Source organism: Drechmeria coniospora, chromosome 01 (assembly GCF_001625195.1).
Source record: "Drechmeria coniospora strain ARSEF 6962 chromosome 01, whole genome shotgun sequence".
Lineage (NCBI taxonomy): Eukaryota > Fungi > Ascomycota > Sordariomycetes > Hypocreales > Ophiocordycipitaceae > Drechmeria > Drechmeria coniospora.
In genome coordinates, this window is record NC_054389.1 from 2,161,246 (window position 1) to 2,172,215 (window position 10,970).

The 10,970-nt window shown below is 58.8% G+C and overlaps 3 protein-coding genes across 3 annotated transcripts; 2 read left to right on the plus strand and 1 right to left on the minus strand.

Moving 5' to 3' along the window:
- Positions 1–389: 389 nt before the first annotated feature.
- Positions 390–1,478, plus strand: DCS_00587 (TOR signaling pathway regulator; the record flags this gene model as incomplete). Its single annotated transcript, XM_040797926.1, has 1 exon — positions 390–1,478. One exon carries the CDS (start codon positions 390–392, stop codon positions 1,476–1,478), a length of 1,089 nt encoding a protein of 362 aa, XP_040658809.1.
- A 343-nt stretch (positions 1,479–1,821) lies between these two features.
- Positions 1,822–5,717, minus strand: DCS_00588 (uncharacterized protein; the record flags this gene model as incomplete). The annotated part of the gene is made up of 5 exons (XM_040797927.1): positions 1,822–3,622; positions 3,685–3,753; positions 3,810–3,881; positions 3,946–5,224; positions 5,297–5,717. The coding sequence occupies 5 exons, from the start codon at positions 5,715–5,717 to the stop codon at positions 1,822–1,824; spliced, it is 3,642 nt and encodes a 1,213-aa protein (XP_040658810.1).
- A 2,841-nt stretch (positions 5,718–8,558) lies between these two features.
- Positions 8,559–10,968, plus strand: DCS_00589 (pre-mRNA splicing factor CEF1; the record flags this gene model as incomplete). Its single annotated transcript, XM_040797928.1, has 2 exons — positions 8,559–10,574; positions 10,636–10,968. 2 exons carry the CDS (start codon positions 8,559–8,561, stop codon positions 10,966–10,968), a joined length of 2,349 nt encoding a protein of 782 aa, XP_040658811.1.
- Positions 10,969–10,970: the final 2 nt, after the last annotated feature.

Here is a 10,970-nt window from a genome sequence, read left to right on the forward strand (position 1 = left end):
GTAAGTTTCTTATTCATACCATAAGTACGGACTTCTATCATCCTCTACAGTTCAGGAAGTTATCACTGTTATGAATTACTTACTTATACAGAAATGGTACAAAGGCACGTGCTCCGATACGGCTTTGGGCAGCCACCCCGCCCCTTATCGATAGCTGCCACCACATATTCTGTCCCATCCTGGTGTGGGGTCATGAAACGGTACCTGGTGGGATCGGAAGGCGCGACTCGATGGCATGAAGTTGCCTGCCTGACGACGCTGCTCGCAGCTCGACGCCTATCAATCACGTCTTTTCGTGAACGACAAGACTTTTCAAATCACAGTCGACAGCAGCGTCGGCAAATCTCCCCCCTCATCATCTGCCGAGCCTCCGTGCTCCTCCTTGCCAAATGGCGTCGACCGACGAGCCGCTGTCGCTCGGCGCCGCCTTCGAAGCGGCCGAGGAAGGACGGCGGGAGCTCGAGTCATCGCCTGACGCGATGCGACCGACGTTCGCCGATGAGCTTGATGTCGTGCTCGCTGCCTATGTTCGTGTTCTCGATCAGGTCGCCGTTGTTGGCCTCTTTTCCGCCAACGAGACGCTCGAGGATGTTGCGACCAGTTCTCTGCCCTACCTCCTTATTCACTTCCACATCGCCGAGCTCGTACAACGTACGCCCTCTGTCGCCACCTCTGCAGCCCGCCATAGAATCCTCGTCCTCGGGCGCGCCCGTGTCGCCTACGAGCGCTTCCTCGCCCTCGTTGATGCCTACGGTCTCATCCTCGATCCGTACGACAAGCTCCTCGAGCGTTACCGCGACGATATCGAAGCCTTCCGCGTCGTCCCCCCCGGACGTGACGCTGCCGCGCAACGCGAGGCCAAGATTGCGGGCTTTCGGGCCGAAAAGGCCCTCGAAGCGAAGCTTTCTCATCTCCGAGCGGAAGCAAACGCCCGCTACGCCGACGGTGGCGCCGACGAGGATATCGCTCGCGAGGTTCACCTTGCGAGCATCCGCTGCGCCATCCACCAGGCTTTTCACGCCCTCGATTCGCTCAATCGCGAACTTCCGCTGCTCGCTCAGGCGCCCGAACCAGAGGACAGCTCGCGCGCGACGGCCGCAAAGTCCCGTACCGACAAGGACGATGATGTCTCTTGGCGCCTAGACAATCCCCTCGCACGCGGCCCAAATCGTGGCGGCCCGCTGCTCTCCCGTCAAGGCCAACCGCTACAACCCTTCACCCTCGTCGGCTCGCGCGCCGACCGCACCAAAGCCGTCTTCCGTCCAGGCCACAACCTGCCAACGATGTCCATCGACGAGTATCTCGATGAGGAGAGACGCCAGGGCAACTTCCTTGAGGGCGGCACCGAAGCTGCAAAGCCCCCCCTGGACGAGGATGACATGGACGCCGTCGATCGCGCCACCTACAAGGCTCGCAGCTGGGATGACTTTACCGATGACAACCCACGGGGATCTGGAAACACACTGAATATGGGCTGATCCAAATCCTCGTTCTCACTCCCCTTTTCGCATTCGCGACGCCGGGAACCGCCATTCAATACAGCCAACGGACGAACAGACGGGATATAGAGGGGAAGGCAAAAATCGGATGTAGGAGGGAATTTCCGTGCGGATTTGAAATCGCGGCAGTGCCAATTTCGCTTGTCATGCGCCTGCTACATACAAACACTCCCATTTCATGCCATGCCATGTTGCTGTTTTCCCCCGGACACAAGCCGCCCCCCTTTGCCCACCGATAAAATAGTACATAATAATCCCGTGGCAATGCCCAAACGCCGCGAAAAATAAAACGATAGCATGACAATACACTTCGTCCACTTCGTCACATCGAGCCTCCCCGTCCCCTCAGCGGGGAGCCCTCGGACGCCTCTGCTTCGTCGTCCGTGATCGAGCGGGCAATCTCTTTTCCCTTCCCCTTTACATCCCGCTTTGGTGCCGGGCCGGCCTTGCTTTCCTTCATGCTTCGTCGGCTGACGGGTCTTGCATTCGCACCCTTCCTCGGCGTCGCCGTGCCTTTGACCCTATTTGCCGGTCCGTCGCCGTCGCCGTCGCTTCCCTCGGCCCGCACTGTCACACCCGGCGCCTGCGCTTCCTCCTCAGCCGATGACGAGTCGCGCCTCGAGGTCGGCCCCGTCGAGACGTTCTTGAGATCGCGCATCTCCTTGATAACATCCGCGAAGCTCTCCTCAAGTGTCTTCATGCGCGCGAGGACCAGCCTCCCCATTCGATCACGGTCGGCCGTGTCGCCACCGCCGCCGCGGAGCCGGTTATCCTTCATCATTGCCATGGCCATCTGCGTCTGGAAGCTTCCCACCATCGCCGCGTGAGGGTCGTCCGCAGGGAAGTTGTCCGAGAGAAGGCTCAGATCCAGGGATGAGAGCCTTCTGGCCTGGCGCAGTCGGTCCCGCGGGTCGAGGCTGAGCATCGCCGTTCGGCTGACACCGCCGGACTGAGCGAGGCCCCGAGGCGCGAGGATGGGACGCGGGTGGGTGTCAGGCATGTACGCCGATCGTCTGGGTGAGCTGCGTCGCCCTGCCTTCTGCGGCGGCGAGCTCGCACCAACGCCTCGGCCGATCGCCTCCACCTTCCTGCTCGGCGCCGTCCTCGGCGGTGACCTAGGAAGACGCGCTGTCGGCGGGAGCTCCTCGGGGTTGTACAGGATCGTGTTCGTCGACATCGTACGGGCGTGCATGCCCCGTCGGAGGCTGCCTCGATGGGGGCTGCGGCCTGTGATACCCTTCGCAGATGAACCGTGGGAAGAAGGCAGCTTCGCCGAGCGGGCGGCGACGGGGGTTGTGAAGTAGTCCTCGTCGGCGACGCCCAACCTGTCGTACTGATTGCTGCGGCCCAAGTTGGTGCCGGCATCTTCGTCGTCCTCGTCGTTGGTGACGAGCTCGTCATCGCCGTCGGCATCCGTTTGGTCCTTGTAGTCGGGCGTCACAGCGTCGAGGCGAGACCTGTGCGCACGCGGAAACGAGCCGCCGCCTGGGTTCGAGACGAAGTCGGCCGGGTCGCTCGCCGTCGATCTGACGTCGGAAATCTGGCGGTGCGACGACCGCTCCCAGCCGGTGCTCAACCGCCTCTGCCAGTCGGGCACCGCTCGGCTGTCCAGCGTGGGCCAGTTCGAGAGCGTGATCCCTTCGTCGTCGTTCTGGTCCATCCAGTTGCGAATCGCCGTTTGCGTTTTGCGCCTCTCGTTCCTCCTCCGCGTCCGCAACGTCGCCGACTCGGGCACTCGACGGAAGACTTCCTCGAGCGCACGATCCTTCTGGAAGCCCGAGAGCGACTCCTCGCGCACGCGAACGGTCGGGCTGAACATGGCGCTTCTCTCGACCGGGTCGCGGAACGAAATGGCCCGGTGCCGACTTCTGCCCTGGTTCTCGACCAGGTCCGTCGGCTCGTATACTGATGGGGCCAGCCAAAACCTCTCGTACAAGTAGATGAAGAATAGGACGGGGAAGTGGGTGACCTTGATGATGGTCCGGTTCAGCGAGACGAATCGCTGGAGCGACATGCAATACCGCGCGGGCATGAGAACCCAGGCGAAGATGTTGCTCGGCGCGACGTACGAAAACAAGGCATCATTCTTCACCATGGCGATGGTATTGATGGCAAAGACGAACCTGCTTAGGGTCAGCTCACCATCCACCCGAGCACTCCCTCCTCACGCCACAAGGTGACTTACTGGTGCTCCTCCGTGGCATTGGATGCGATTGCTGTAAAGGAGTTTGTCAAGACGGTGATGAGGATGGTCCTGACTTGATGTCTTAGCAGCCGCCACAACGGTGGGGGCAGAGTGATGCGACTCACACGACCAAGAAGTGGCAGATGATGAGGAACATCATCATCAAAATCCTCGCAAGCCAGTTGTAGTGAGGCCACCTAGTTATCGGTCGGCATCGGTCAGCTGGCGGGGAAATCGAACGAGGAGAAAAAGAACACGTACACATCCCAGGCAGCCGGGGTGAAGCCCATGAGGATCTGGAAAATCTTGTAGGCGACGTCGCCGCTTTCGTTTGCGCTCGCCGACAAGGTGAAGAAGACGTAGAAGCCGCTGCACATGATGAGGACGAGGACGAAGACGGCGGCGAGATCGACGGCCATGAGACGGAAGGCGATGAGGAGCTGGGAAAAGTACTGGTAGTGGTCGAGTATGCTGAAGATGCGGGGTAGAAGGAGGATGGCGTTGGCGGCGAGGACGTCGTAGGCCATGTCGTTCCAGTGATGGGGGTCGACAAGGAATACGCCGTAGGCACGCATGCAGTAGTAGACGATGAGGAGGACGAGGATCCCGAGGTCGAAAATGTTCCAGAAGCTCATGATGTAGAGGGCAAAGCCTTGCTCGTTGAAGCCGACGAGCTCGTCGAGCATGAAACCGGCGCTCCAGAACCAAAAGACGAGCTCGAGTCCGGTGATTTGGACGGACCTCTGAGCCAGGACGGCGAGGAAGAGGCCGATGAGGACGGCGAGGGAGAGAGTCGAGAGGAAGGAGCGGTATCTTGGAACGCGAAGCCGCGAGAGCTTAAGGACGGACGCCTGGCGGGGGTCATAGAGCATGACGAATCGTCTGCCGGGCGGGACGTGGAGCTTTCCTTGGCTCGGCTGGAGCAGCGGCGTCCGGTCGTTGGCTTTGGCAGAGAGCTCCTCGACGGGGTGGAGGGAGCTCGTCGGGGCGTCGCGGTGCAGGCTATCGGCCGATGAGTAAAAGGTGATGGCGCCGTTCCAGATGGCCTCGAGCTGCTGAACGACGACGGGATGTGCGAGAAAATGCTTGGCAGATGCGCGAATGGCGACCTCGAGCGTCGACGTCCTCGAAGCCGTCAAGGCCTGCTTGGCCTTGGCGCTCTGGGGGGAGGCGTGCGCGTGGGCTCCCGGGAGGCCTTGAAGAGGATAGAAGTCGTAGGCGAGGGCATCGATGAGCTCCCGGGTGGAGTATTCCTTGAGGAGCTTGAGGGCAAGAAGCTCGCAGACCTTGGCTCTCGTGTTGCTGTTGCCCGTGTTGGCAGCATACCGTTGGCCCTCCTTGGCGAACTGGAGGCAGTTGGCCATGAGCGCGTAGAGGGTGGCACGGGAGAAGTGCTGGGAGCGGATCTGCTGCTGCATCGGCTTGACGAGGAACTGGGAGATCTGAGGCGACCGCAGCTGCTCCCAGGTCAGGGTCGTGTCGGTGCGGGCCGAGACGATGATGCGGATGGCGTGAGTGATGCCGTATACGGGTAGCGAGTCTAGCATCGCAAGGTGGTTAGCACTTCATCCAACCGGCGACATTTGCCTTCCGACGGCCGGCTGGCACTCACCAAGGTGGGAGGCGGAGAAGAGCGGAAGGAGGGGAAGGGCCTTTCGACCGCCATCCTCGTCAGCATCGTCGTCGGCGTCCTCATCTGGCGCGTCCGGAGGCCCGGCGTGGTCGAATCGATGGACAGGCTCCGCGTCCGAGTCTTCGTCGTCGTCGTCGTCGTCGTCGGCCTCGGTGAAGTCGGCCGTGGCATGTGTGCGTCGGACGAACAGGCGTCGAGGTCGAGGAGGCGATAAGCGGACAGCGGGGGAGAGGAGAGCAGCAGGTGATGAGAAGCCAGCGACGACGGGTGAGAGGCCATCGGTAGCTGGGGCGCGAGGAGTGGAGGTAGCAGGAGCAGGAGTAGAGGGGGACGGCCGGCCGTCGCGTACGTCGACGCGACGAGAACCGTTCTTAGGACGGCGCAGCATCGACGAGAACATGATTTCCGGACAATGCTCCCGACCTAGCCGTTGCTTCCCTCAGGCGTGGTCTGGCCCGTGCTGGTCTGGGGGCACCTGGAGATTCCTAGAGGTTCCTGGTGATCCGGCTTGGCCGCCGTCGTGTCGCGTCCGTCTCAGGACGCCATCGTCGGCTGGCCTTGCGTCTTTCTGCCTGTCCCGTCGGCGGAGGAGGAGGAGGAGGGAGAGGAGGAGGAGAGGAGACGAGGGGGAGGGTAGGCAAAAAAAAAAAAAAGGAAAGAATCCGATTCACGGAGAAAGAAGGCGGCACGAAGTACGAGTCGAGTCGGCAAGTCACTTTCTAATGTATTGTACGGAGTAGCAGGGCAAGTACTCACCAACGACTGGCACACTGCAATAGCACGAGTACATGCGCGTACAGTAAAAGTCGATGCAATACGCGTTCGAGCACTGTACTGTACTGTACTGTACTATACTGTACGTACACGTATACTAAAGTAGTAGTAGGAGTGAGTACCAGAGGTGCCCGTTGGTGACTGGCGACGCATCGATGACCCGCTTCTGCTTCATGCAGCCTGACCGGGAAATACATGTAAATACTTACTACCACAGTAATAATACAAGCAAAACGCAACCGGGATTCGTTCCCACCACCCATGACCCGCCTACAGTAATCCACCTAAGTACAACTACGGAGTACTTAGGTACTGTACGGAGTGCTCCGTACTTATACAAGTATCCATCCCATCTACGGATATTTGAGTACAGTACCCATCCATCTCTCCATCGACTATCCATCTTTCCCGCCACCCACACCCCGCAACTCGTTCCGATTCCGATTCCGCCCACCACAACGGTCCTGGTAAACTACAAGTACTATACACCTACAGTGAAAGTAGTAGTAGGTATACTTGTAAGAATCCGTGCACTTACAGTATACGTAAATCCATAGTACTGTGCTGTACGGAGCACAATGTGTACCTGAAGTGCTTGGTATGTGCTGTAATAGGTACACACTGTGCATGTAGGTAGGTGCAGGGGTACGGAATACAGATAAGTACAGTACACGCACGGAATACTCCGTACTCCATACATGTATACAACTACTGTACTTGAGTACATCCCTAGTTCCAAGTGCTATTGATGATTTGCCATTGTACAGTACTTACAGTGTTCGGAGCACTAAGTAGACTACCTTGAAGTAGTGCCCATAGGACATGTACGCCAAAGTACTAGTAATATACTGCAACCCCTTGCGAGGTAATCGTAACGATCGCGTGGTACAAAGTGATGCAGGATCACTCGTTGCGCAACGGGGTACGGATACGGAATATTTACCTGCAAACATTAGCATGTACTGTACTGAAGATAGGCGTATATCCGGATGTGCAAGTACATACTACTTCGGCACCTAAGAATAACGCTGCATGTGCACGATTCTTCCCATCTGTTCTTAGCTTCCAAAAAGCATGCATGTTCATGTACATGGAGAGACACATGTGGTATGTTCGATGGATGCACCGTCCAGCTGCACTCGGGAATGAATGTCGACCGGACGATTCCACTTCCTACCCATCTTTCACACGGTCAGCAAGGTGGGAAGCATGATCTGAAGAAAGGTAGGAGGTAGGGTAGTATACGCGGACGCACCTTGTCGCACATGACGGGGAAAATCGTCGACATCATGCATCACTCTGCAACTTGCACTGCATGTCGCCTCCACATCCGCCATGACCATGGGCATCGGAATTCGGGCATGCAGACTCGCGGGCATGCATGTATCTTGTGCGTGAATGCATCATTCTCGAGCGCCGGTAGATCAACTTCACCCACAACCCACACGGACGAAGCTCACCATCAGAATCATTTTTGCTCTGCAGCCCTCCCTCGCGCCGTTAATGAACTGCGGGGTCATGGGACCTGCCAGTTACATTGCGTATGCGTCTGCGTACAGATGACTGCCTGCTTCTCCCACTTCTCACGCCCGGATGCACGACAGTCGTATTTCAGCCAGGCTGGGGGTTGTGAAATGTGCTGCACACAGCCCTACCAGAGAAGGTACACGTGGTCGTGAATATTGGTACGAATGAATGCCGGGCCCCATACTCGGCAAGTATCTGCACCATCGTATCCGATCTTGGCTGCTTCAGAGAACGAGAGTCTGTCCAGCAGGGATCAGGAGGCAGTGGATGATGGAGGATGTAGCTGTGACTGGCCACCAAGTTCAACTCAACAAGAACGGCAAGGCGGCGAGTGGCTGACGACTGAATGACTGATCGTCGTTGGACCTTTTATTCTCTCATCGCCACCAACCAGCCGTAGTAAGCAAGCCGCACCAGCAAGGCGTTTGACTGAGGCGGGCAGATATATACGTTGTACAGTACGGAGTACGGAGTGCAGTATTCCAAGTAATAAGTAAGTACGGAGTACATGTGCGAAAGTACATGGATGTACTGTAAGTACAGTACTTGCAGCACGGAGTACATCTACTTACTGTAGGTGTACTGTACAGAGTCCAGTGGTGGTACTTCTACTGCGAGGAAAATTATGTCAAGATCCCAACCAATCAAAAGCTCGTGGAAAGAACAATAGACAGAGCTCGAGAGGTCGAACGCTAACGGGTGTGAATTGTGAACGTGTCTTGGCAATAAAAACTTGCTGACTCAGCGGTCCCACATTTCTTCATGCTACACCATGTGCATCTACAACTTTGGAAGGCAGTAATTATGTTGTAGTGCTTCCTGCCAAGTTTCGACCTCCCAACCCCGACGAAAAGGCCAGGAATTTCTCCTTCACCAGGAGCACGTCCATCGTGCTCGTCCCCTCGTCCGGAGCCGCGTCCTCCCACCAGCCGTCGCCGCAATGCCCGTCGTCAAAGGAGGCGTCTGGACCAACATCGAGGATGAGATCCTCAAGGCCTCCGTCTCCAAGTATGGCCTCAATCAGTGGGCACGGGTCTCCTCCCTGCTCGCCCGCAAGACGCCCAAGCAGTGCAAGGCCCGGTGGAACGAATGGCTGGACCCGAGCATCAAGAAGATCGAATGGAGCAAGGATGAGGACGAGAAGCTGCTGCATCTGGCCAAGATTATGCCCACCCAGTGGCGCACAATCGCCCCCATCGTCGGTCGAACCGCCAACCAGTGTCTCGAGCGGTACCAGAAGCTGCTCGACGAGGCTGAGGTCCGTGAATCCTCGAGTCTTGGCCTCACCGGCCCCGATGGAGGCGAGACCAAGGCGCCGAGCGCCGACGACGTCAGGCGCCTTCGTCCCGGCGAGCTCGACCCGGATCCGGAGACGAAGCCGGCACGGCCCGACACCATCGACCTCGACGAGGATGAGAAGGAAATGTTGAGCGAGGCCCGCGCCCGTCTGGCCAACACGCAGGGCAAAAAGGCCAAGAGAAAGGCGCGAGAACGACAACAGGAGGAGTCTCGCCGCATCGCCTCCTTGCAGAAGCGCCGAGAGCTCAAGACGGCAGGCATCAACATCAAGGTCGTCACCCGCAAAAAGGGCGAGATGGACTACAATGCCGATATTCCGTTCGAGAAAAAGGCCGCGCCTGGCTTCTACGACACGTCGGAGGAGCTGGTGCGAAACGAGTCGCAGCGCGCCGCGTTCGACCCTCGAAAGCAGCAGCTGGCGACGAAGCGAAAGGGTGCCGACGACGAGGACAACGACCGCAAGAGGAGAAAGAACGAAAAGGACGGCATGTCCGAGTCGCAAAAGGCGGCCATCAAGGCTGGCCAGATGCAGAAACTGCGGGAGGCGGAGCAAAACAGCAAGCGCCGCGCCCTGAACCTGCCGGCGCCCCAGGTCAGCGATGCCGAGCTCGACGAGATTATCAAGATAGGAAAGCTAGGGGAATCGGCCAGCACCATGGCCAAGCAAAGCGACAACGATGCGACGAGAGGTTTCGTCGGTGAGTATTCGGCCATCAATACTAATGCGCCGATCCGGACGCCTAAGGCGCCCGAGCAGGAGGATCACATCGCCAACGAGATCCGGAATATCCGGGCCCTCAACGAAACCAAGTCGGCCCTGTTGGGCGGCGAGAACACCCCCCTCCACCAGGGTGCCGGCTCCACCGGCTTCGAGGGTATTGCCCCTCGCGTCCAAACGGTGGCGACGCCGAACCCGATGGCAACCCCCTTGAGGGGTGCCGGACCCAACGGTGTCGGCGCCACACCCGGGAGGCCCGGACAGACGCCTATGCGGACGCCGCGAGATACGTTTTCGCTGAATCAAGATGACGGCATGTCCATGGCCTCGGCCACTCCCAGAGACGTCAGGTTGCGGGAGGTTGCGGCCCGCAGCCAGCTCCGCGCCGGCCTGTCCGCGCTGCCAAAGCCCAAGGAGACCCAGTGGGAGTTTGAGATACCGGAGGAGCAACAGGAGGCGGAAATGACCGACGAGGCCCGCATCGAGGACGCTGCCGAGCGGGACAGGAGAGATCGGGAGAGGAAGGCGGCGGCGGAGGAACTAGAGCGGCGGCGGAGGACGCAGGTCATGCAGCGAGACCTCCCGAGACCCACGGTTGTCGACTTGAACGAGCTGGTGAAGGCGGCCCACGAGATGAAGAACCCGGCCGAAGCACTGATTGCGCTCGAGGCGGCAGCACTCATTGCGGCTGACGCGACCCAATATCCCCTACCAGGATCCAAAGTGAAGGGAGCGCCACGGTCGATGGACCGTATCGACGACGACGCCCTCGCCGATGCCCGACTCCAGATTCTGTCCGAGACCAGGCCACGGCCGAGTTTGGAGGATATTCAGACATTCTTCGAGAGCCGAGCCGAGAACGCGACCCTTCGCGGTCTGGGCTGTTACAGGGGCCATGATGAGGAGGGTCAGGCTGCAGCGATGCTCGCTGCATTTGATGTATGCTACTCTACTCCATTCCAACGCCCCACTGGTGCCGGTTGCTAACGATAAGCTTCAGTCGGTTCAAGAGTCCATTTTGACTTCCGCTGAACAGGGCGCCAAACTCGAGAAAAAGCTCGGCCTCCACCTTGGTGGCTATCAGAAGCGGCAAAAGATGCTCAAGGAAAAGGTCAGCGACGCCTCGGACGCGCTCGACAAGGCAAGGTGTGCACTGAGTGCGTTCCGGACCTTGGCCATCTCCGAGGAGGTGGCCATCAGCAGGCGGCTCGATTCGCTGAGGGATGAGGTCGGATTCGTGAGCCGACGCGAGAGAGAGGCGCAGGAGGAATTCCGAAAGGTCAGAGATGAGCTAGATACCCTGCGTGCGGGTGTTGTGAACGGACATCTTTGAGG